The following is a 24,124-nucleotide window of genomic DNA, read 5'->3' on the forward strand; positions in this document are numbered from 1 at the left end:
CAACTAATCTTTGAAGGAACCCCTCCCGAAAAACTTGCAAAGTTTTGCATTCACAAATATTTATTTTCGTCTTGAGCTATTTTAATCATAGCTTGGTTTTCGGAATCTTAGGCGAGGTAAGGGTTGTTAATAAAAAATATATGCGTTTATTGTATTTCATTCAAAGATAAAATTTTCTGTGCGATCATATAATTTTTATTGTTATATATAAGTTATTCGTAAGTCGGTCAAATTTCGAAACATGTTTATATATGGGCATTTCATTGAATAAGTATTCGCTGTTTTCTAATTCATTTCCAGGTCGTAGACCTAACAGTTAATTATTGACAGTAAAACTTTTGAAGGGTCTTTTTACTATATTTGGAAGATTAATTAGAATTTTGTCATATTCATAATGGATATCCACATTTAATTTGATAGTGTATGATTTATAATTGCATGCGCCGCTGTTTTTACAAAATATAAAAATTTTATTTTTGTAATATTGATTTTAATAGTCATTTATATTGTTTCTCTTTATATATATGGTCTCAGTTATATTGAAAAGAATCGTTATTTTAAAGTTTTTAAATTACATTGTCAATATATTTTTTTTATATCGAGCTCTTTAACTTAATTTTCTTATCAAGAAATTTCGCAACGAATGTTTTGAATGTAAGCTTCTATTAAGAATTTAATCTATTACTAAAAAGGATCTTAAGTGTTCTGTAATAACATTAAAATGAAATGAGTCTTGTTTCTTAAATTTTGTTTTACTCGTGACTCAAATTCTAATGAAAATTTGAAATTAGGAACAAAATTATATGTCCTGTATTAAGGGGGGGGGGGGATAATCTAAATAAAAGATCTAATAGAACTGATCAGTTATATTTAATTTTAATGTGCATTTAAGAAGTCTTGCTTCCATTAACTGTGATTGTATTTTAGTATTCTCTTTTAACTTGCAACAAAATCTTGCAAGTTTTTAGTTTTGAAAAGACTTCGATATTAAAAAATTTAATTGTAAAAGTTCTTATAATTTTTTTAATAGTTTGATTTATAGAAATTGATATGTTTCAACTAATATATGTGACAGATAACAACTTTAATATATGTGACAGATTTATTTCAGTCTTCATAAAAGTGTTGTCTTTTCATAATTTGATGAACATGTAGTAATTTCTTAATGCATACTTAAAAAAATTTTTAATACTTTATTTTTAAAATTTTAACTCTCTAAAAAATAAAAATCATTCTTTTTTTTAATTAAATTTATCAAGTATGCAAAGAGAAATTATATGCTACTGTTGCATTTTCTATTTTTTTTTTTCTGTGATGTCGAGGATTCTTAACTTTATGAATTGAAAATAAATATTGCTTACTGCAATTAGTCTAATAGTAATCCACTAGTTGCCTACTCCAGCAGAATAACGGATGATAAGCTTTATCTTTAGGATATGTTTTTGTTGTTGTTTCTGATGGTACTTGTCATGGACAAGTCTGCTGATTCGAGGTCAGCAATTTTAAGCCTAGAGGGAGTTTCTCTTGTTTTAGTAGCGCCAACTAGGGTCAAGAGTACGATTTTGCTACTCGTGCATCACATTCACACATCTCGCAAATAGAACCGATGAACAACCATGTCTGAACCGGGACTCAAACCGAGGACGCCCAGATCAAGAGGAAGACATGCTACCCTATGCCAGGATGCCGGCTGGATATGTTTTTAATTAGTTTTTTTTTTCAAAAACTGCTGAAGTAATGTGTATTTTAGTAAGAATTGTTTGCTTTATTTTTTGAAAGTTTTCTTTCTTGGTGGTAACATATCATACATTTGAACTAAATTAAGAACTCTACCTCAAATGAAGCTTTGGTGTTATGTAGTTATTTTGAATATCAAAAACTGACATCTTACTCTTCATTCATAAACTTGACTAGTTTATCTTGATTGAGTTAGAGGAATAATAGCAACAGCATATGATTGTGCATGACTTATACAATACAACTGAATCATATATTGATATGTTATGATTTTTACCCTTTCAAATTAATCTTAATATTTTTAAGTGTTAATGAATATATATATATATGTTAAAGAATCATGCAACATTAGTTTTCTGTCATATTATTTCTGTAGAAAAAGTGACATGTTATTTCTCCTTTCAATCTGAAATACTTATTTTAACTTTATTTTCATCCAAAACATAATGCATTGACTGCTGATTGGTGAATCAATAAGAAAAGGAAAAATTTATTTATGATAAATTATAAAGAATTCTATTGAAAGCAGTTACTCTGCAGATATTGTTATGTTTCTGGCCTAGGTATTTTTTTAAAGGTTTACACATTTTTATGAATTTTCAGTCTTTATTATTGTTCAATCGCTTATTTGCAATTTTGTCTTGCTTTAAAGGGGTTTTTCAGGGATTCTTTAAAAATAAAAACTAAAAAAGATGTTTCACTCACTTTTTTTATATTTCCTAGAGAACATATAGTTTATATACCGATCAAAAATATATTTATTGTTGTATGAAAAATTGTTGAAAAGAGAATAAATGTACTAGTCTCCCTTGCCAGTTGTAATGAAAAACAAGCTAAAATAGATGTTTTGTGTTTCTTTAAAATAAAATTTTTGAATGAAAATTGCATAGAATTTTAGATGCTATATTTTTATTTCATTTTTTGTTGTTCTGAATTAGAAAGCGTCTCATTTATTTTAGCATAGATAGGTAAATTTGTGTAAATGCCCTTTCTTTTACCTCTTTTAGTTCCATTGTTTTTTTATATGTAAAAACATATTAATAAAAAAGTTTCAATACAAATTTTTTATGAACATTCTGTATTTTTTATAATTTAAAATATTCTATAATTATATTGCTAATAAATATCAAAAGATTGAAAAAAAGTTTTTCATATTTATTTTCTGTTGTCTGTACATTTCTTTTTCCATTCTTATGCCAAGAGATCTTGAGGATATTATGACAAAATGATGTGTGAAGAATTGCATATAATCATGAAATTTATAAAAAAAAATATAGAAAACCTAACATTGCCAAAAAAATAAAATCAGATGGTTGAGCCATATATCTATGTATGTCTATATCTATCTATCTGTATATCTATCTATGTATAATCATTCTCAAATTAAAAAAAAATTAAGAATAGAAGGTAAACAACTATGATAAGCACTTGCCAAATAGCTGGATAGTATTGAAATGGATCTGAAAACGAATAGGAGTGAACTGATGAAGAACTGCTGCCCTGGATAAGGTCAAATGGGGTAAATTTGTTAAGACAGCTTTGGCTTATAATAAGCTGTAGTGCTTAAGAAGAAAGTGTATTCTGTAAAAATACTTTTCTTTGAAGATTATAAGAAATTATTAAACTTTTAATTAGTTTATATATAGATTATTTATTTTACAAGAAGAATTTATTCAATATTTAAAATATATTAAATGCAAGTCAATTTTTTAAAAAATTGAGCTCGTAGATTGTAGCATCTGCTGCAAAATTCTGCTGTCATTATGAGCTTTGTATCAAATCTTTAAAAGTTCATGAGCTTATAAAGAGCTGATAAATAAATATATTGGTTAACTTTAATCAGTTAAATAAAAATGAAAAAAATAATTTTGGTATTAATAGAGATTTGATTTTTATTAAGGAAATTAACATTGAAAATGATACTGAATTACACATCTAGAAAAAAATTTGTTAATTTGAAACTTAAATTTTACATAAGGAACTCTTCAGTATTATTTTTGACATAAAATGAAAATTCTCAAAATGTTCCAAATTTGTATTAAAATGAATGAAAGTGGTATCTTCTGTTAAAAAATTAACCGACTCCTTTTGATAGCCATATGTTTTTTAATTACAGTTAAACAAATAAAAATAATAAAAATTGGGAAAATATTTTTATCTTGTAAATTTTTTTTCCTTCTTACTGATATGCATTAAAAGTGAAAGGAATAATGCATTTAAATTGCAATGGAGAATAAATCAGGAATAATGTTTATGTATTCTAATTATCTTTGATTATAAGTTGATGTCCGTTTTTGAAAATATGTTAAGGGAAAAACAATTACCTACCAATTTGTACAAGTAATACTTATTAAACTATCTTATTTATTATCTTGTGAAAAAAATTCTATTTTTCATTTATTTAAATATTTAAAAAGAACCTTTAACAATATTTAAGTATAGAAAACCTATAACATATTAGCTAATTTAGTTCTCCTTTAATGCATAATACTCGTTTTTTTTCATACTAATGACTAAAAAAAAAAGAGAAAAGATTAATAGTTTTATTTTTCTTTTCAGTATCACTGAAAATAAAATGCTATATAGGATTTTGATACCATATTTAGAAGAGCAACAACATAGAACACTAGTTTTTTGTTTGTTTGTTTTCCCTATAAGAAACTGAATGTTTTGTTTGCCCAATGACAGATTCTTAAGTTTTTGTTAAGCACCACTTATGTGCTTGACCATTTTTAGATGATCCTAAGTTGTTTTGCCTTGGACATATCTGTGCTAAATATTTCAAATTTGGATTTCAGGAACGAAAATAAAAATGGCGTTCTTAGCCACAAGGTTGATTAGTAAAGAAGTAAGAGAGCTGGATGACAAGGATATTGATGATTTGTTAGCTTCTCTTACTGCTGAAGAACTCGAACAACTCAGCAATGAAGTAGATCCTGATGTATGACACATTTTATGATAAAACACTGCTATTTAACTTTTTTTTTGTACATTTAAACTAGTTGAAGTATTATGTATCTATTTACTTTTTATTTATACTTAAAAAAAATCATTAAATGGTCGTATAGTTTCATTTCAAGTTTATAATTGTACCAATTTAAAAACTTGTGGATTTTTATGATGATAATTTGTTGGTCAAGGTTGAATTTTGTTTTATATATATATAAATGCTTGTTAACTATCCTTAAAATATGTTAGAAAAATATTTATTTAAAGCTTTTGAAACTTTTCTATTAATTTTTACCAATGTTATATCTTTAATGTTACAAATTTTAATTTATTAATCATTCATATAATTAAATTGGTACAGTTGTTATAAACTTGGTATTATTTAAATATTTATGATTAATACTTGGTATTTATTATAAATGATTAAGATAAATGTTATTTAAGTTTTTATGGTATTATTTAAGCATTTTTTATTTTTATTTTAAATTATGATCAATGTTTGATTTCTTTTTCTTTTTTTCACCCCTTTCTAGAATGATGAAAGTTTCCAAATTGAACTATCCCATTCCGAATGCTCTTTCTAATATAATATTGAATGAGTTTTATTTTTTAATTTGATAAACTTTATTTTGTAGATGCTAAATAAAGATTTATATATTATTTAGTGTACAGATTTTTTTTGCAGTAGGTATTTTACAACTTTTATATTTAAAAATTAACAAAAGAAAGTTTTAATCGTTTAGTTTGTTTTAAAGCATAATGTTTGTCAATTTTAAAATTTTGATTTTAATTAAGAGTTGTATAAATCTAAAAAGAGGGAATCTATAAATTAATTCTGATAATCAAATTCTGTTGGGAAAAAGGATTATAAAGGCCTAGAAAACTGTTAATGTTCTGCTTGTACCACTTTCTTATTTCTGCTTTTTGCTGCTATTTTGACTTGGCATAACAAGCTAATCACTCAACATCATAGAAATCCTTTGAAACCATCATAATATCCTTTGATATCTTTTTGCCATAACATATCTTGTCTAATATTAAGTTAGTGGCTCCATTATGAAAATTTGATCTATCTAAAAAAGTGACTTGTAAATAAGACAGATGAAATAATTTTTTTACTGAAATTTATAATAAAGATATATTTTTAATATTTAACAATTTTACTAATATACAATGAACATTTGAACACCATATTAATAAAAAAATTATTATTATAGTGACATTAGAAATTGGTATAATAAATAAGCAATATGAATAAATATACAATCCTTTGAATACAACAATTGTACAGTAAAATTCAAAATAAACATTACACTACATCAAATACACAAATTTTTAAAAGTGAATTTTTTAAAAAATACTTTTGTGATTAAATATGTTATACTACAATAAATCGTTGAGTGAATGAATGGCCTAAAATTTCACCTATGATTTCTGTTAGCACAAAAACTGTTTTTTTTTCTTCTTTTTTCTTTTTACAGTTTTCAGTGTTGACTTCAAATTAACCAAAATAAACTCACTGCATTAATACTCTAATGAAATATTTTTTGAAATTATGGAAATTCTTTGAATTTTTTATGTGATTATATACCTTTATTTATATAACATCATGTAGCAAGTAATTTTTAGCCCAGTATTAAGGAATGAAGATTGTAGATAATTTATCTTATGCTGTCCTTACTAATAGTTTCTTTTTAACCAATTCTATTTGCTTTATCAACATATTTACATAAGTTTGTATTTTCACCAGGATTCACTACTTCCTCCTTCACAACGATGTAAAGATCAAACAAAGAAGGCTCCTACTGGACCTTTAAATAGAAAAAAGCTGTTGGATTATTTAGAAAGAACAGCAAGAGAACAAGCTGATTGGCCTGAAGCAAAACCTTATGAACCTGGGACGAAACGAGGTTAGTTATAATTTTTTCTATCTTAATATTTTATTACTGATGATGAGGGGGAGGGGATTCTGCTTGTTGTCTTATTTTTATAAATGCATAGTCTTAAAAATGTACATGTACTTTGAATGAACTAATATCATTTGCCAGTCCATTGTTTAAATTAATCAACAGTTTATCATTAAAATTAATATGATTATGAATTTTCAGTTGAAATATGTATAGACTATAGTAGATGAGTTGAGATTAGCACCTATTGAAATAGAATGAACTCCAAAAAACCAATTAACATTCTTAGCAACATTTGATATTCTATATTCTGTGCAATCTATAACAGTGCCTGGATAATAATAATTATCATTTTTGAATACTTCTAATAATTTACAAGATCTTACATTTTTATTGGATTTTGAAACTTTGATTGTCTTTCATTTTTAATGTAATTCTGGATATTTATATATATTTTTTGAAATGTTCTATGTTTTATAGTTTTTTGGATTTTTATATATTTAATGAGTTGACTAGAAAATATTTTACTAAATGTCACCTTACATAGTAATGTTTTCATTGCTGAACATTATTTTATAGTTGTTTTCATTCTTTTAATTTTACTTCAAAAATTCTGCAAGAATTTAATAATAATTTATGAATTATGTATTTTATAATAATTTATGAATTATATAAATTGGATGACCTTAAAATTATAAAAATCTCTAAATATAGATGTGTAAAAAGTACTGTGTAATAAGATATAGAATTTGTGTGTGTGTGTGTGTTTTTTCATTTTTACTAATCATCATTGCAGTGTACTTTTAAACTAATCAAAAATATTACTCATTTAATCATGATTGAATGTAAGGAAAAAAAAAAAAAATGGAGGGAAAGCTTATCTGTCTACTTCTTTCTGTTTGTAACGGTGATTATTATTAATAGAAAATATTATGTTTCATATTTAAGAAGTCATAAACCTAAAACTTATGAGTATAAATGCATTGGTATTAAGTTTAATAACATTTTCAAATATCTATTTTTGATGGATTTAAGTTATTTTGCAGGCAAAATATGGAAACCAAAGGAAGTGCCAAAACCTAAAACTGATGATTTGCAGATTGAATTGGATCTTGATGATGAATATGAACAAGCTCTAGATACTGCTGAAGAAGCTGAACTAGTAGATTTAGCTGGTTAGTGTTTGGTTTCGGTTTAAATTAGTCTCTGACATACCAAGTTTTGCTGAAATACTTTCATGCCTTATATCTTTACTTTAAAATTACTTCATATAAAGTATTATATTACACTTCTCTCATCATCTGCAATGGTCTAATTGTAAAGTGTCTTTGGGGCTAGAAGTTTCAAGGTTTGAAATCTATTTCCATTAAACAACTGTCATATATAGGGCAAGTGGATATTAAATTGGTCATTATGGGTCAGATGTTTTTTCTTTGGTGTGATTTGATGAAGTTGTGCCACCTATGTAATTATAGTTCACAATTACAAGTTCTGCCCCTAAATAGTACTTGCATTTCGCCGAAGTAGTTTGTTTGTATAGCTAAATTCACCATCTGTGACTTTTTAATAATAAAAATCGAGAAATAACAATAATAAAAAAATATAAAATAATTGTCTATAAAGGTCAAGTATGCATACATTTTGGCATTCATTTTTATTATAGTACATACAGATTTAGCACACGCGCATATATATATATATATATATCTGGGTTGCCAAGCCACTGGGAGAACTTGTAAAACCGGTAAACACAGGAAATTAAACATTGACAGAAAAAGTAGAAAAATTTACAAATTTTCATAAAACTGGGAAAAGGCGGGAGATTTTAAGTTCTTAGTTATTTTTTTCCCCATCTAGGAAATAGTGATCTCTAACATAAGAATAAAAGATCATCTTCACAGCTTCCTAAAGCAAAATAATGTTATTCACAATTGTGTAATTCAGAGACTCATCCCTTTTCTCCCCCCCCCCCACAAATTGTCACCCAGTTTTTCCTATTGGTCCAATTTTCTTTTATATGCAAGATTATGATCCGTAGATACATTATCAATGGTTGGCTATTTTTTACCACTCTCTGTTTATGAAGGAAATAAAAATTAAAACATTTCATTTTTTAAGGCAGGAAACCTTGTCAAAGTTATCCTACCATAAGTGTTATACCAATTTCTAAAATTTGTGTTTCATATTATTGCTTACAATTTCTAGATATGTTATCAATGAGCATTAAATTCTCCATTTGGGTGATATTGCGAAATAAAACTTCTATAGAAACCTCAACTTTAACAGCTTTGTCAATTATCAACTTGAAAATTTCTCTAATCAGAGTATTGTTATTGATACTCAAATAAAATTTATAATGATACTTTTGTTTGATTTTACTTATCTTAAGACAAATGTTCAATTACAATAATATCTTACCAAAGTTGATTCATGTGACTAAATTAATTTTATTAATACTAACAACTTTCATTGGTCATATAAGTAGTAACAGTGTAGTCAGTTTTTAACATTTTTGACTAGGAAGCTGTACCTAGATTTTCCCCCTCAGAATTTGTAGTGAAGTAATAGTTTTGGGAGTTTGTTCTAAAATGAACAGTGGTTGAATTTACTTTAATTTGAGTTTATCCAGATGGCATTAGCTTTCATGTGAAATAAAAGTTGGTCATGTGGTTTTTGTTGGGGACTGTATATATAGATGATGAGCAAACAGCTAGGGACTGAAAGTGGTTAGTCTAACTACTGTTCTTTGATGTCTTAACACTTCTTTTGAAAAATGGTAAGAATATTCCAAACCTGAACCTGAATTAACCCCAGCTGTTTTATATATTGTATGTTAGCATTAATTTTCTCTATTAAGTTTGTCCATTTCATAGTTCTTTGCCTGTTTGTGAAGAATTGTTTTATGATCGCTCATTAATGGGTTTAGGGAATAATTATTTCATCTAACATTTGATGAGCTGGGAATTACTAGTTTATTACTCATAGAAACTAATTTCATCAATCTTTTCATAGAATTTTAAGGATTAAAGATATTTTATGAAATAACAGAATTTGCACTTTAATAGTATTAATTGTACTGTATGAATTGAGTGTTATATTTTAAAAAGTTTTAATTTTTGTTTTTTTTAAGCTATTCTTGGTCTGCATAGCATGCTTAATCAAGATCAGTTTCATGCTTCTATTTTGAACAAAGGTCAAAAGATTGGAGACAGATTTGAAAGTAAGTTTTTTTATCACTTTATAATATTAAAATAACTCCATATTTTTAATTTTAGCCTTTTACAAACAATTTTTTTTATAAAATTTTCAGCTTTATTTGTGTTTAAAAAATAGTTTGTTTAAATTTTTATTTTATTTTTTTAAGTTTAGCATTATCTAGTTCTATTTGTATTTGACAACATTTAAGTTTTAATGCCTTGGTTGAATATCTTTGTTAATAATCTTTTTTTTTTTTTTACTTCATTTTTTTTCATAATGAAGAGTATGTATTTAATTTTTGAATTTTAAACCATTTTTAATTAAAGAAAAAAAAATCCTTACATTTCCCAGAGTAGTTAAATATTATAATTCTGATTTGGTTATGCATTGTATATGCATATATTTACCATATTTTTAAATTTATTAAATAAAATACAAGCCATCTACAGTTGTTAAAATTCAATACAGAAATTAATTATTAAAGTATTTGGTGAACTTCTTTCAGTTAAATCAAAACTATAACATTATCCCTTTAACTCAAGGTGTTTTCTGATTTTTTAATAGAGAAAACAAAACAATTAATTAATTAATGCTGTACTGTGTGAAATTTTTTGTATTGAAATAAACTTATGTTTAAAAAATTGAAATATTTGAAATATAACTAATATGTATTAAAAAAATATTTTGCTTATGGGAAATTATAAACTTTGTTTATTTAGAATTTACTATTAGTGTAATGCAAAACTGATTTCCATATTATATTATCAATTATTATAAAAGCATTAATTGATAATCATGAAGTATGCTGTTTACAACTGATGAATTCTTAAATCATTGATTTGTTGAATATATAGTTCTCAAAGAATTTTCTGTAGTTGCCTGCTAATTTGTAATAATCGTATATTAGTGGCTTTCATAATTTTTCATTTATTTTCAAGGCATGCACTAATTTTTTTCTATAGTATATCCTTTTAATAGCATAAATAATCAACTTTTTTCTTATTTAAATAATTGTTTTGTATAAAAATTTATTTCTTAGTGTTATAATTTTAATTAGTTTTTATTTTTGTTTTTATTAAAATTTTTATTTTTCTTCTCATGGAATTTTTAACTTTTTACCAGTTGAATATTATTAATTCTTGTATTTTTCTCTATTCAGTATCTCTTGTATTTTTCTCTACTCCTTTAATGGTGTAATTAGCTGCCTGTTTCAATTTTTAGTTCATTTGGAATGTAATGAGCTTTGTATGAACTTTTATTAATGTCTGCAGACTAATTCACAGTAAGAGGATTGCAGAAATATAAAAATTTATTTTGAATCTAATTGTTTTGTTGGTTGAAATCTCTGCTTAAGAAATGTGTAAATAAAGCTGATATTCATCAGGACTGTAAATTTGACTTTACAATTGAGTATGTAAACTTCTTGTATATTTTTCTGAAAATACATTTTAATTAGAGTAGATGGAGCTTACTTACTTTTATTATATGTTTTTGTGCTAAATTGCAAAATTAGATTCCTTATATTGTAAACAACTTTATTTAAAGTAATTGTTACAATCAAAACATATTCCTAGCCATATTTACTGCTTTGAGTTGGATAATTTTTATTTTATTTGTAAATGTATGACTTCTATATCAGGGTTGCCATGGCACTAGGAAAATACAAGGATTTTAAAAATTATCTAAAAAATAAGGAAAACCAAGACTCATGCCAGTTCAAAAAAGTGATATTTTACATAGTGTCTAAATAGAATACAGGAGAAGATCACACATCAAATCTGAAAACATAAAATTTGGTGCAAGAAAATAAAACAGTTTGAATTTTTTAGTTCAAGAATAATTTTTTAAAGCTGAACTTTTATGAGCATTAAAATTTGCTGCATCACATTCATCCTTTAATGCCTTCAATGATATGTGCAAATATTTCCAATATATGTTCACCAATAGTGAATTGGTCAAAAATATGTATATTAGGTGGTACAAAAATGTCATGCATTATTTCTTGCGGATTAGCTCTATTTTTTTTAATACTCTTAAGAAATCTTTAAACAATTAAAAATTTGTAATATGCTTTGATAAAACTTTGAACCCAAATATCTCAAAAATATCAAATGGATTTTATTGTAAAATATTGATTTTGAAACAACCAAGAATTCTTGGTGAATTCAGTCAAGCTATTGAAATTCAGTATTTTTAAATTGCCATTTTTATTTTATTTTCAGCCATTGCTCAAGAATAGTTTCAGAATCTTGAAGTTATGTCGAGTTTGGATCTATAATTAATTTTACACACTAGTATGGATGGACCAAATAAAATTTTTAAATTTTTATAAAATGTGTCAAAAAAAATTCTGTATAAAAATTACTGTAAAATTTTAGATCTAGGTATGTTTGTGGACTACACTTATTCCATTTAGCATTTCAATATGAACATAAATCTACTGAAATATATGAAATAAATCTACTGGAAAATATATGTCATTCCAAGAATGATGTATAGAATATTTAAAGATAGTCCAGCCAAACATGCTGATTTCCTTGAAGTTATTGATTCTTTTGAACTTTCACTGAAGGTTTGCTCTTTCCACTGGGTAGAAAATATCAGTGATTTTCAAAAGTTTTTGAGAGCATGAAGAAATGCATTGGTTTCGATTAAAAAAAAATAACTTCTTGGATTTGCCACAAGTGATAAATTACAAATGCTTGTCAGAATAAATTGATTCTTACTAAAATTATCTCCTTGTACTGTTAATATTCTTCAGTCATTTCTTAAAAAAAATTAAAGCATCTGAACCAATAGTACCTTTCTTATATAAAAATATTTTCAATTTTGTTAAATTGTTAATGAAAAATATAGTCCAAAGAAGCATAATCGAAGAGGTGAAAACATTAGACAGCTTATACCAATAATGAATAAATCAGAAAAAAATACCATACTGGAATAATGACTGCATCTACTTGAATATTAGTGGTATTACTAAAGCTGGGGGGGAAGGAGCATTTTTAGCAGTTTTTTATATTTGTGAAAAATACTATAAAAATATTTGAACTCAGAAAAATTTTATTTCAAAAGTTGAATCTTGTTTAAATTCATATTTAATAATGAACAATGCATTACTATAGTTCATTTGCTTCAACTTTGTTCCAAAGCTCAAATTTCCACGGCATGTTGAGAATGTACAAAGTTTCAATTTTAAATTTTGCAGAAATAAACTAGAAGTGAATGTGAAGAACATCTTGATTAATTAAAGGAAAAAAATTCATTTGGATTATTTCTATTCTAATATTAAGAAGTCAAAAGAATTTCCTGATATTTGGTAAAAATAATTCTTGTATTCTTGTCACATGGCAATGCATCTGTGGAAGGTGAATTTATTATCAACAAGGATATGCTTGTTGAAAATCCAGAAGAATTCTTTAGTTGGTATAATAACTGTGGATGATGTCATAAACTTTTATAGAAGTATAATAAATGTTCTGATCTCAAAAGATTTGCTTCAGTATGCTAAATTGGCACATGCAAGGTATTATGAAGCTTAAAGCAGAAAAAATGTTCAAGAAAAAGAAAAGGAGTCCAACAAACATAAATTGCAAAAGAAAAAAAAAATGAAGCTGACAATTAAAAAATCTGCAGAAATTAATGCCAAAATATATCAATTGGCAAAAAATAATAAAAATATTAATTTTGCTTTATAATTTTTGTTATTAAGTAATCATTAAATTGTTTGAATTCTGATAGCAAAAAGGTTACTTTATGTTTTATTTCATCCGAGTCCTTAATTTTTTGTAACTTACAATTAAAGAGTATGAGTGGTGATCTATTTCTTCACTCTTCCTTAATATAATAATTTTGTCATGCCAACTTCTATAATAAATAAGGAGAAATTGTATTTTTTCCCTTATGTAAATATAATCATTCTTTTAATATACTATTATTTCAAGTAATGTTCAATTGTTATTTCCTTTCCTTTCATTTTTTTACTCAATAAATCTATAAAATATTTTTATCCCATTATAACTAGGACATGGTTGCTATTCTCGCACTTTCTTATATTTTACATATATGTACAAGGGAAGCACAGAGAGTTTATATATTTTTTATTTTCCATATTTGAGTGCCAATCCTGTAGATCGCCAGTAGTTGCCTACTTTCCACCACTCTTCATTTTCTATAGAAATCTCTGTTTCTTTGGTTTTTTTAATACTCTATTTGGGAAAAAAAAAAAAAACTTTGGCAGTCCTTTAGTCATACCCATTGTAAACATTTACAAATTTTTATTTCATATGAAAAATATATTGGAAGGTCATCAATATTTGCAATTTTTCTATTGCTCACCACTTAATGAGCAGTAGCATAAAATAGTGGGCTCCTGTCTCAATAACTGGATTAATTTCACCAATTTGTTATGCCACATTGTAAGTATAGCTGATTCAAAATGGCCTATTGCAGAAATCAATGTTTATAGCTTATTGAAAGTTTTACATTAACTAAATTCTGTTTATTTAATAGACAATGCGGTTGATTACCAAAAGCAGGAATTTGTTAAAATTATTTTTGGGGATTGAAGACCTCAAGTTCATGAATTTCAATGAGTTCTACCTTATTAATACATATTTCATTTCATTTTTAAGGTATTGTACATGCTACAAAGCCAAAAGTTTTGCCATTAGAACCTGATAATGATACAGATGTGGACAAAACTCTTGAACAAGTTTGCAATAATGATCCTTCTCTGAAGAAGCTGAACTGGAATAATATTAGGGTATTTAATTTTCAGCTCTGATGGTTTTTTGTTTGTTTAACCTGTCAGTAATACTGAATTAGATTTAAAAAATTGTCTTGTACATTGCTTAGTTTTAATTGGACTTGTTTAGTATTTATAAAAATAGAACTTTTTTTTTATTGGTTCTGACTTACTGATGTATTAGAATTTTGAAATTTTCTTTGTATTCTCAAACATTAGATTTATGACTGTGGATTTTCTATTTTTTTTTCCTGCAATGAATCAAACTTCAGTTTGATTCACTCATCAAATTAAGGTTATATATATATATATATATATATATATAATATAAAAGAATGAAACAAGTTTTTGAAAAAGTCTTATTGAAACTATATTTTACATTAATTTTTGTCAGTAATTTTTATTGCATTGAGCACATATGTGGTTGCATCTTAAATAACATTCTAACTATTCTATTATATTATAGAAAAAAATATATGTGTGTGTGTGAAACTAATTTAATAAACTATCAAGGAAGCTTATGGATCATTTATTTTTAGAATTTTTATTGGGACTTTCTGTATGCAAAACATGTTCATTTGTTTTATATAGCTATTTATGAAATTTTTTTATAAGCCAATTTGCTTCATGACAAAAAAAAAAAAAAAATGTATACCACATTTTAAAATCCTGATTAAAGATTAAGCAGAGAAATAATTTATTATTTACATATATTTCTTTATATAATAAAAAAACTATGGCGTGTTTTTAAAAAGATAACTTTCTGTTAATAATATATAATTATACAATGTGCCCTAAAACATGCAGCAAGCATTTAAGTCTTTAATTAATGCTATTAGGCATACCTTCAATTGTAGAGTTTCATATAAAGTATTTTGAATTATGTAGAGCCTGATAATAAACTATGGTTATACAAAAATTAAATTTCTCTACTGTCCTCACAGTGAAAAAATAAACAGTTGGTAAAGTATTTCTCTTACACTCATTTATAAGTACATAAACTTCCATGCTTCTCTCCGCAAAATGGGCAGATATTAAAAGAAATATTTATTGACTTAGATCGCTTTTTATACTTCAGAATGGTGCTTCAGCAAATCTTTGGCTGTAGAAATAAATCATATATTGTTATACGTTATTAAAGGATGGATTGGGAAGTAATAATGCATTTATTAACTTTTAACAAAAGGCTTAAATAATACCTTCAATTAAAATATTTCCTAAACTTGTTCAAAATGAACATTTTTATGTGAAGTTATGTTCTAACAATATTTGTGTACATGCAATCCAAATCATCTCTTGTGACATCAAGTCAGACTTTTTAAATGTGTTGGTAAAATTCTGGGACATTTACAGGAAGCATATTTTGCACAAAAGTATGTTTACAATTCAAAATTGACTGTGTATAGTGATCACCATTTAGCATACTTCTCCTGAAAATTAAAATTAGTATGTTGTACAAATTAGTATATTTCTTAAAATGCCATGCCGCATTTTAATAGAAAATTGTTATTGATGTTGAACCTCTTTATGAAAAAAGAATCTTTGTTTTAAAAAATGCTTGTTTTTTAATTGTTTTTATCTTGATTAAAGCGACATCTGTCTGTCCGAATTAACATTTCATCATGAGGGAAAGATTTGATTCTGTCTGAAATGGAGCCCAAATTACAAAAATGTAGACGTTGATCATGGTTGTCCGTGAAGTTCACAAATTCTATATTGATGCTAGTTATTATGTTAAAATATTCTTTGTACTGCCATTTTTTTTTTTTTTTTAATGTTGAGATTTTAAACTAATGTTTCATATTGTAGCATGAAGGCACTTGATAAATTAATCAAATTGTCAGTTTTTTTTCTGTATATAGCCTCATTTTCCCTAGAGAAGTAAGAATTCTGTCGCTTACAACTGCTGGATTGTTCTGTAAATACATCTTTTGAAAGGACATTGGGAAAATGACATTTGTATCCTTCTGCTGTTAGGCCAGTATTATGATTAAATGCAGCATGATTAATCAGCATTTTAAAATTTTCCTTTTTACCAAGACTTCATTTTTTAGGAAAGATTAGGGTCATGGTGATGATTTTGGACAAATAATTTTATTCTTTGATATCATATTGTATAACAATATAGTAATACAGTATCTCTAATGCTCAGTTTCTCAAGTTTCTCTTCCATATTTTATGAGGTCAAAAGTGCAACTGTCGATAATCAAAATGAACAACGATATGTGTTTAACAATTTTTTTTCCAACTTATCATGATTCGGTTATGTATTGCTACATAAGTATTTATATGTGACACTTTTTCTATATTGAACAAATTTGCATTTCTAAAATAAACATCTTAGTTGAAATTTTAGGTAAGTTTCTTTAAACTTAAGCATACTCTTAAATTTTATAGATAAAAGCATTTTTATATGTATAGGTGAAGTAAGAAAAACATTTTATTAATTGCCATTTTCACACTATGGAACCTATATAAAAATTTAATATTTTAAACTTGCCACACAATCCTTGCTAATCCATCAACCTTGCTCATTTTACTTAGTATAAGAGAACAGTTCTTCATAGAACAACTATTGTGAAAAAAGCAATTGAGTTTAATTGATTTACAAATGTTAATATGATGCCACTTAAATCATAGTGCAGGACAACTTGAAAAAGATTGCTTTCTTAATTTTGTGAGTATTTAAAAGACAAACTTAACAATCAAATTATACTAAATATGCAGAGAATCTCCTCAAACAAATAATAATTCTCACTAATAAAAGATAAATTTATGATAACAAAATTTCAGCTAGTTTTTATAATATAGTCTTCAAACTTGAATATTTTTTTGCTGATAAATTATTAAATGCAATAACCTGATTTGTGGCCTAGAATTATATTTGGTAACAAACTCATACCTATATACATAAGTTTTACCTTTTCTGTAAACAAAATTATGCGAGTCAATTGGAAGTTTGAGCAAATTATTTCTTCTTTTTCTTGAAGGCTCTTAAAATTTTCTATGATTCACTCATTTACAGATTTATTTTCTCCTTTTAATAATATTAAATATAATGCTTGGAATTTAATTGAATTCATAGGAGATAAAAACTTAGCCAAATCATCTTTTATTTATGTTTATACAGTGGGATCATGTAATCCATCAATTCTCTAAGTGTTTCTAAATATTGTGTGTGAACAAAAGAAGATATTATTTAATGTTATATGTATAATATTAAGCATAGCAAATTAGAGATTTTTCCTTTGAATTGTATTTATTTTCCAGATTTTTTTTCACATCAATTTTGATGATATATTGTTTTTTTTTTATGGCTGATAATTGATTGTAAAATTCTCACTAAAGGCATGAAAACAATAACACAACAGTGGTAATTTATTCTAATAAACATTCATTGGTTATATGTTTGAAACAAGAAACCCAAAAAGAAATGACTTATTTCCTATGAAACTTGCAATTTTCACTTGAAAGCCTCAAGTAAAGAAAGATGATTCAAGTTTTATGATTAGACTTGGTGAATAATAACTAGTTTTATATTTAAATTTCGATTTTTAGAAAGAATTTTAAATTTATGTAAAAATCTATGGTAATAGAATCTTGACAAATTCACTTGCATCATATTTTTAAAATTTAATTGTTTAGTTTAAATTTTATTTCTTTTGTGATATTTGTAATCAGTTTGAGAAAAGTTGATTCCAAAATATTTTAGTATATGCAATAATGCATCAGAAAAAACAAAAGTTTTAAAAATTATTTTTAAAAAAATGCCATTTTTTCATAAATTAATAATTAAAAAAAAAAGGTTTTTATTGACTCATACAAATTTTCAGAATATATCCAGAGAGAAAATGAAGAGACTTTTTGAAGGATTGAAAACCAACACACATTTGGAATACTTAAGTTTGGCTAATACAGATCTGTATGATGTTTCAGCTGAGGTTGGTACCAAATGAAGCTTTAATATTTTATTTTGTGTTTAGTTTATAGAAATGTTTCATTTATATATTTGGATTTCTGAATCTGTACTATTTATGAATTTTCCTGATAAATCTATAAATACTTTATATTCAATTAAATTAAGCCATATTGTTGATATAAAAGCTCAAAATATGAATCAGTTTTCATTTCATTTTGATTTTCTCTTTGTGAAACTTCAAAGAAATATTTCAGCAAAAATTATTATTTATTAATTATAAATTAAAAAAAGTATTTGTTAAAATTAGGATGGTTTTATAGGTAATACTTAAATGTGAAGTGTTTAATTTGATTTTTTTTAAGGGATACAATTGTTTTTTTATATTTATAGAATCATTTGGATTGTGTGATAGCCTCTGACATGATAAAGCTAAAAATTGATAGTTCAAAAAATTGGCAAATAATAATACAATCATGTAAAATGGATGCATTTTAATTATTATAGATTAAATATTTTATTTTTTTCATTGTTTTTAAAAGGACTAACAAAGAAATTGTAGTTTTTGAGCACATTTATTTAAAGACTTCAAAACTTTTATGAATATATATATATATATATGTAAATGCAGAATTCTAGTAACATATTATTTGTTCTGTTTTAAAGTTGTAATTATTTCTTTAGTATATAATGATAATTTTCATATAGGTTTTAGTTGAAGCATTGAAACAAAATAAGTCCTTAATCTCTTTGAACGTGGAGTCTAATTATTTGACTGGGAGTATGATCCGTGACTTGATCGATGCTTTGTTGACAAATCAAACTGTTTTGGAATTCAGGGCTGCTAATCAAGTATGTATATATATTTTTTTCATTCTTAAAGAATTTTCGTAAACTAATCATGTTTTATATATTTTGAAATATTTCATGAAAAATTGTTATACGTTTTAATTTGTGTTTTTTCTTTCTTAAATAATTATCATAAATTTTTGACAAAAAAAATCTTTTTTGCAAATATGATAATTGTGCTGCATGTTGGTGAAATGAATTTTATGAGATTTTAACCTAAAATTGCTGCTTAATAACAGTGCTTATTTATTTTTTTAAAAATCATGCTAATGAGATTGTTTTGTCTTGAAGGTTGATGATGTCTACAAAACCATCAATATAAAAAGTATTTAACAGCTGTTATGGGTTCAAAAATAACAATTGCACTTTTATATCAAGAGTTTCTCAGAGTAATTTGTTTGCAAATGATTCTAAATATGAAGACCTGCTTTTGTAGTACCAGCTAAATTATATGTTTTATTTAATATTAGTAGAAACTTTTTTAAAATTCATTTCAAACCAACTTCATTTAAAATTTAATTCTTTCATTGTTTTCTGTCCTGAAGCCTGTTAGAGGTTGCATTTTAATTCACAACAATAATTTATTAATCTGAACATTAATCTTTTACTTAGCTGCTTTATGCAATTGTATTGATTTGTAAACAAATTTTATTATCACAAAATTTAAATTTTGTGAAATCACAAGGATATACCTTTACAATCAAGGGGGAAAAAAATTAAACCTCAACAAGTTTTTGCATAATTAGCACCCCTTTGCTTAAATTATGTAAATGAATGTTGGTCAATGTTCTGGGCAAAATTGCTTATTACATAGTAGTTGATTGTCAGTGTGTTAATTTTTAAATTCATTGGTATGATATTGCTGAAGGATTCACTGAAATAGCCAATAGCAGGCCCGGGTAATTGCATGTTATTTATAATATAACTATAATATAACCTGGTAGTTTCCTTCCTTGGCTTGAGAGGTTTCACATTGTAATGCAGTTTCATAACCATCAAAAAATGTGCATAGCGTAATTTAACCAATTATTTAATCCAAATTCTTATTTACCAAAATTCATTTTACCATATTGAATCCTGAGCTTTTTCCGAGGTTTCAATAGTTCAAACGTTTTGCCTTAGATATTTTAATTATTGATGTAAATACTGGAAAGGCTGTAACCCTGCTCCCTTCATTATCTTTTCTTATTGGAATTAAATAAAATGATTTTGAGCATCCTAGGGTAAATTTGATTTCTGGATCTGATAAATTGCATTATTGTATGTTTTTATTTTTCAGAGCCCTTCTATTCTTGGCAATAAAATAGAAATGGAAATAACAAAGCTGGTTGAAGAAAACAAGACTTTACTAAGGTTAGGTTTGTGTTTTGATGTTCCAGATGCTAGAGTTAGGATTACAGAACACTTACAGAAAAATAATGATAGAAGTAAGTGCCACAGAATTTTATTGATTATTATGCATACCTTTTATATCAAATGATACAACTTTTTATAATTTATATAGCATATTTGTTTTCTTATATATTGATAATTTAAAAGAAGTTAATTTTTGTCTAAAATTTGGATCAATTTCACAGTGTTTAGAAACTAAACCTAGACCATATTGCCAATTAATAAAGCCATACTTATTTCTATGCATTCCATGATTATAAATAGAAATCTGAGAAAATGACATTGAATATTAAAAATATTAGATTACCCAGTATTTTGATTACTGGTGTATAAAATGTAATATTTAAAAAATATATCAACTATTTTTCATATATTAATATTTAAGACTGTTTAATAGGATATATTGATGCATTACATAGATTTCTCGCGTATTGTCAATTTCATCATCATTGGTTGTAAATATTTTAATTTCCCATGTTAATAGTTTTCATGTATTAATTTGGAATCCTATGCATTTGCTGTTAGTTACTGTGAAAATATCCGAAATGTAATTAACCTTTTTAGCAGTAGATGTTTTCCTTTCTTGCATGAATAGAAAACATAGATAATTATCTTTATCTTAATATTTTCTTGAGATGAAATGAATAAAACATTCTTAAGATTTACAGAGATTTGTCTAAATGCAGAAATGCAGTTTATCCATATTAAAGTCTTGATTTTTTTAAATCTTAAAACTATAAGATCAAACTAATTTGTTGCCTAGATGGTTAAATTTATATCATTCTATACGAAATCAAATCCTCTATTTCATTCTTATAATTATTCCTCTATTTTATTCTTATAAATTTGACTGAGACATAATTCTCATCCAAATCTTGTATGGGAATTCTATGTTGCTAATCTTGTATAAAGTGCTTGATATGCCTTTGATTTTAATTACTTTTGCCTATCAAAAGTATATACAGATATTTATATTGTGGCATCCACATAATTATTTATTGTAAATGTATGAATGCTATAAAAAGCAGATAAGAGTAACTACCAACTGTGTGACCTTAATATAATACTTATGTAAAAACATAGTGTATTGACACAGCATCTTCAAATCAATCATATGCAACTCTGCCATAAACCAATATTTTTGGGTAACATGAGTTTGGACCATCTTTATTGATAAAAACTTGAATAATAAATTGATGCTTATTGTACTGTATTTTTTTCCCACCCTATTGTTCTAACAATTTTTTGCAAGTTGATAGGGTTAAAAATATTTACATATTAAAGAAATAAACACTTAATGAATTGCTACAAAACTATCTTTCTGTGTTTATGAGCAAACTTTTAATGCTCATTTTATAATGAATATAATTATCACATATAAAATTAGCTATTGCAATAACTTTGTTTTAATAATTAGCAAGAAATTCAAAATTTATTTTATTTCATGCATTACCAAAATGATGTAGATATTAAATATACATATATGTTCATTGTGAAAAATACTTAATATAAAATTCTGTCATCAACAAATTTATTTTTAATTAAAATTAGAATATCGATTGCACGATATAATTTAAATATTTGTGGCCCATTCTGAGCACTTTTCATATTCCACTAAAAATGGATTTTAATTTTATTTATTTATTATTTGTATAAGTTGATAAATTTTAAATGTTTAAAAGTAAATGAAATAAGATCAAATTAAACTTTATAAGAGGTAACTTAATGACAAATGAGTAAAATGATTTAAAATTTCTGCAATCTTATTATTTAGTAGAAATAATAATGCTAAAATTATTTCATTTTTTAATTGTGGAAATATTTGAGTATCAGTTAGTTACTGTTGTTTTAAAACTTAAACATAATAAATTAAATTTTTTAATAGCACTGCTACACACAATAAATAAGGCATGCTTTGAGATAATTAACTTTACTAGAACTTGAAATACAAAAAGAATAAATAAATTAAGATTCAAATCATTTAGAATTATTTGCTTTAGACCATCTAAATATCTTATTGTAATAAGTTAGTTGCATTTGTGACAACTACAATTTAATTTCAAAACTTGAAACATTTCAAATGTATTAAATTACTATGTTTTATTTATTTATTTTTTTCAGTTCGTCTGAGACGTATCGGTTGTGAGCCTTGAATACTTTATCTGAAGGGAAAACATGTCTCTATCTCTAAGCCATAGTATTAGAAAAGAACTATGAACTGACTTGTGTGCTTTGTGTTGTGTTATGTATCCCTTCTGTATTATTGTTTCAAATGGAGTATTTTAGTATTGTAAGATATATTTTTGCAATGATAGAAATTGGTGTTTTAAGTTTTCAAGTTTGTGACTTTTTTTTTTTTTTTTTTTTTTTTTTTTTGATGTTGTGTTACATGTCTTGTCTGAGAGTCATTTAAAACTCTTTGACCATGAGTATCTTATCTTTGAAAGTTTAAAAAATTCATGTTTTTTTTTGTTTAAAATGTAGTATGCCTCCCCCCCCCTTTTTTTTTTTGTATTTCAATTTTTATAATCAGTATAAGTATGGCTTGTTTCACCTATTTGATCCTTTTTTGCATTTACATAGTTTGATATAAGCGATTATATTATTTCCTTTTGTTTTCTGATATATATTTTAGTACATTTAAAGATCTGAAATATTTTGAAAATTAAAAAACAGATTTTTTTTTTTCTCGTTATAGTTTTGTGGTATTTTTAAGTATAAAATTCTTAGTTAAAAGTAATACTTAAAATAAATATTATTGTAAATCTTGATTTAATATATATATTTTTTTTAACTGGCTAGCAAAGCCTTGAGTTACTTATAGAATTTCTTTTGAATTATTTGTAAAGATTATTCATGTTTGTAAACATTCATTTGATGGGTTGCTTTTTGAAATTATATGCTTCAAACAGATGCTTTGCTGTTTGTGTTTCTACCGGTGATATTATGAACATGTATGCATTTTATTTTATTGCATGACATTTTAAAATCTAGCATAATGTCCTCAAGAATATTTAAAAAAATATTGCAACATAATTTTTTCTAAGATTTTGGGTATTTAATATTTAAATATAGAAAATTTGTAATTATTATTTTAAAATCTTAATTTGTGTTAAAGTTTTAAATCTTTAAAATTATTAAATACAATTTTTTTGAAACAATTACAATTTTTAATTTGCATTATTTGAAAACTTTATAAAATATGAAATGAAATAAATAAAATATGTTTGAAGTAAAAATGACTGATATATATATAATGAAGCAATATATTTCTGTATTTTTAAATTTATTCTGCTATCCAAAATGTTAAACTGCTCTAAATCAACTATATCTTTGTCGAGTAAAATATATTGCTTGCTTATGCTTTACACTGCCAATTTATCAATGTAATCATTTTAAATAAATGTGTATTTTATTTCTCATCATCTTTCT

The 24,124-nt window shown here is 25.3% G+C and overlaps 1 protein-coding gene across 1 annotated transcript; it reads left to right on the forward strand.

Annotated features, from left to right (window-relative positions):
• Positions 1-9: 9 nt before the first annotated feature.
• On the forward strand, positions 10-23,766 carry LOC129976600 (tropomodulin-like). Its single transcript, XM_056090242.1, has 10 exons — positions 10-116; positions 4,536-4,678; positions 6,437-6,596; positions 7,640-7,768; positions 9,724-9,813; positions 14,423-14,553; positions 18,369-18,476; positions 19,160-19,303; positions 20,580-20,727; positions 22,814-23,766. Exons 2-10 carry the CDS (start codon positions 4,550-4,552, stop codon positions 22,843-22,845), a joined length of 1,071 nt encoding a protein of 356 aa, XP_055946217.1. The 5' UTR covers positions 10-116; positions 4,536-4,549; the 3' UTR covers positions 22,846-23,766.
• The last annotated feature ends 358 nt before the right edge of the window (positions 23,767-24,124 follow it).

This window comes from Argiope bruennichi, chromosome 7 (genome assembly GCF_947563725.1).
Source record: "Argiope bruennichi chromosome 7, qqArgBrue1.1, whole genome shotgun sequence".
Taxonomy (NCBI): Eukaryota; Metazoa; Arthropoda; class Arachnida; order Araneae; family Araneidae; genus Argiope; species Argiope bruennichi.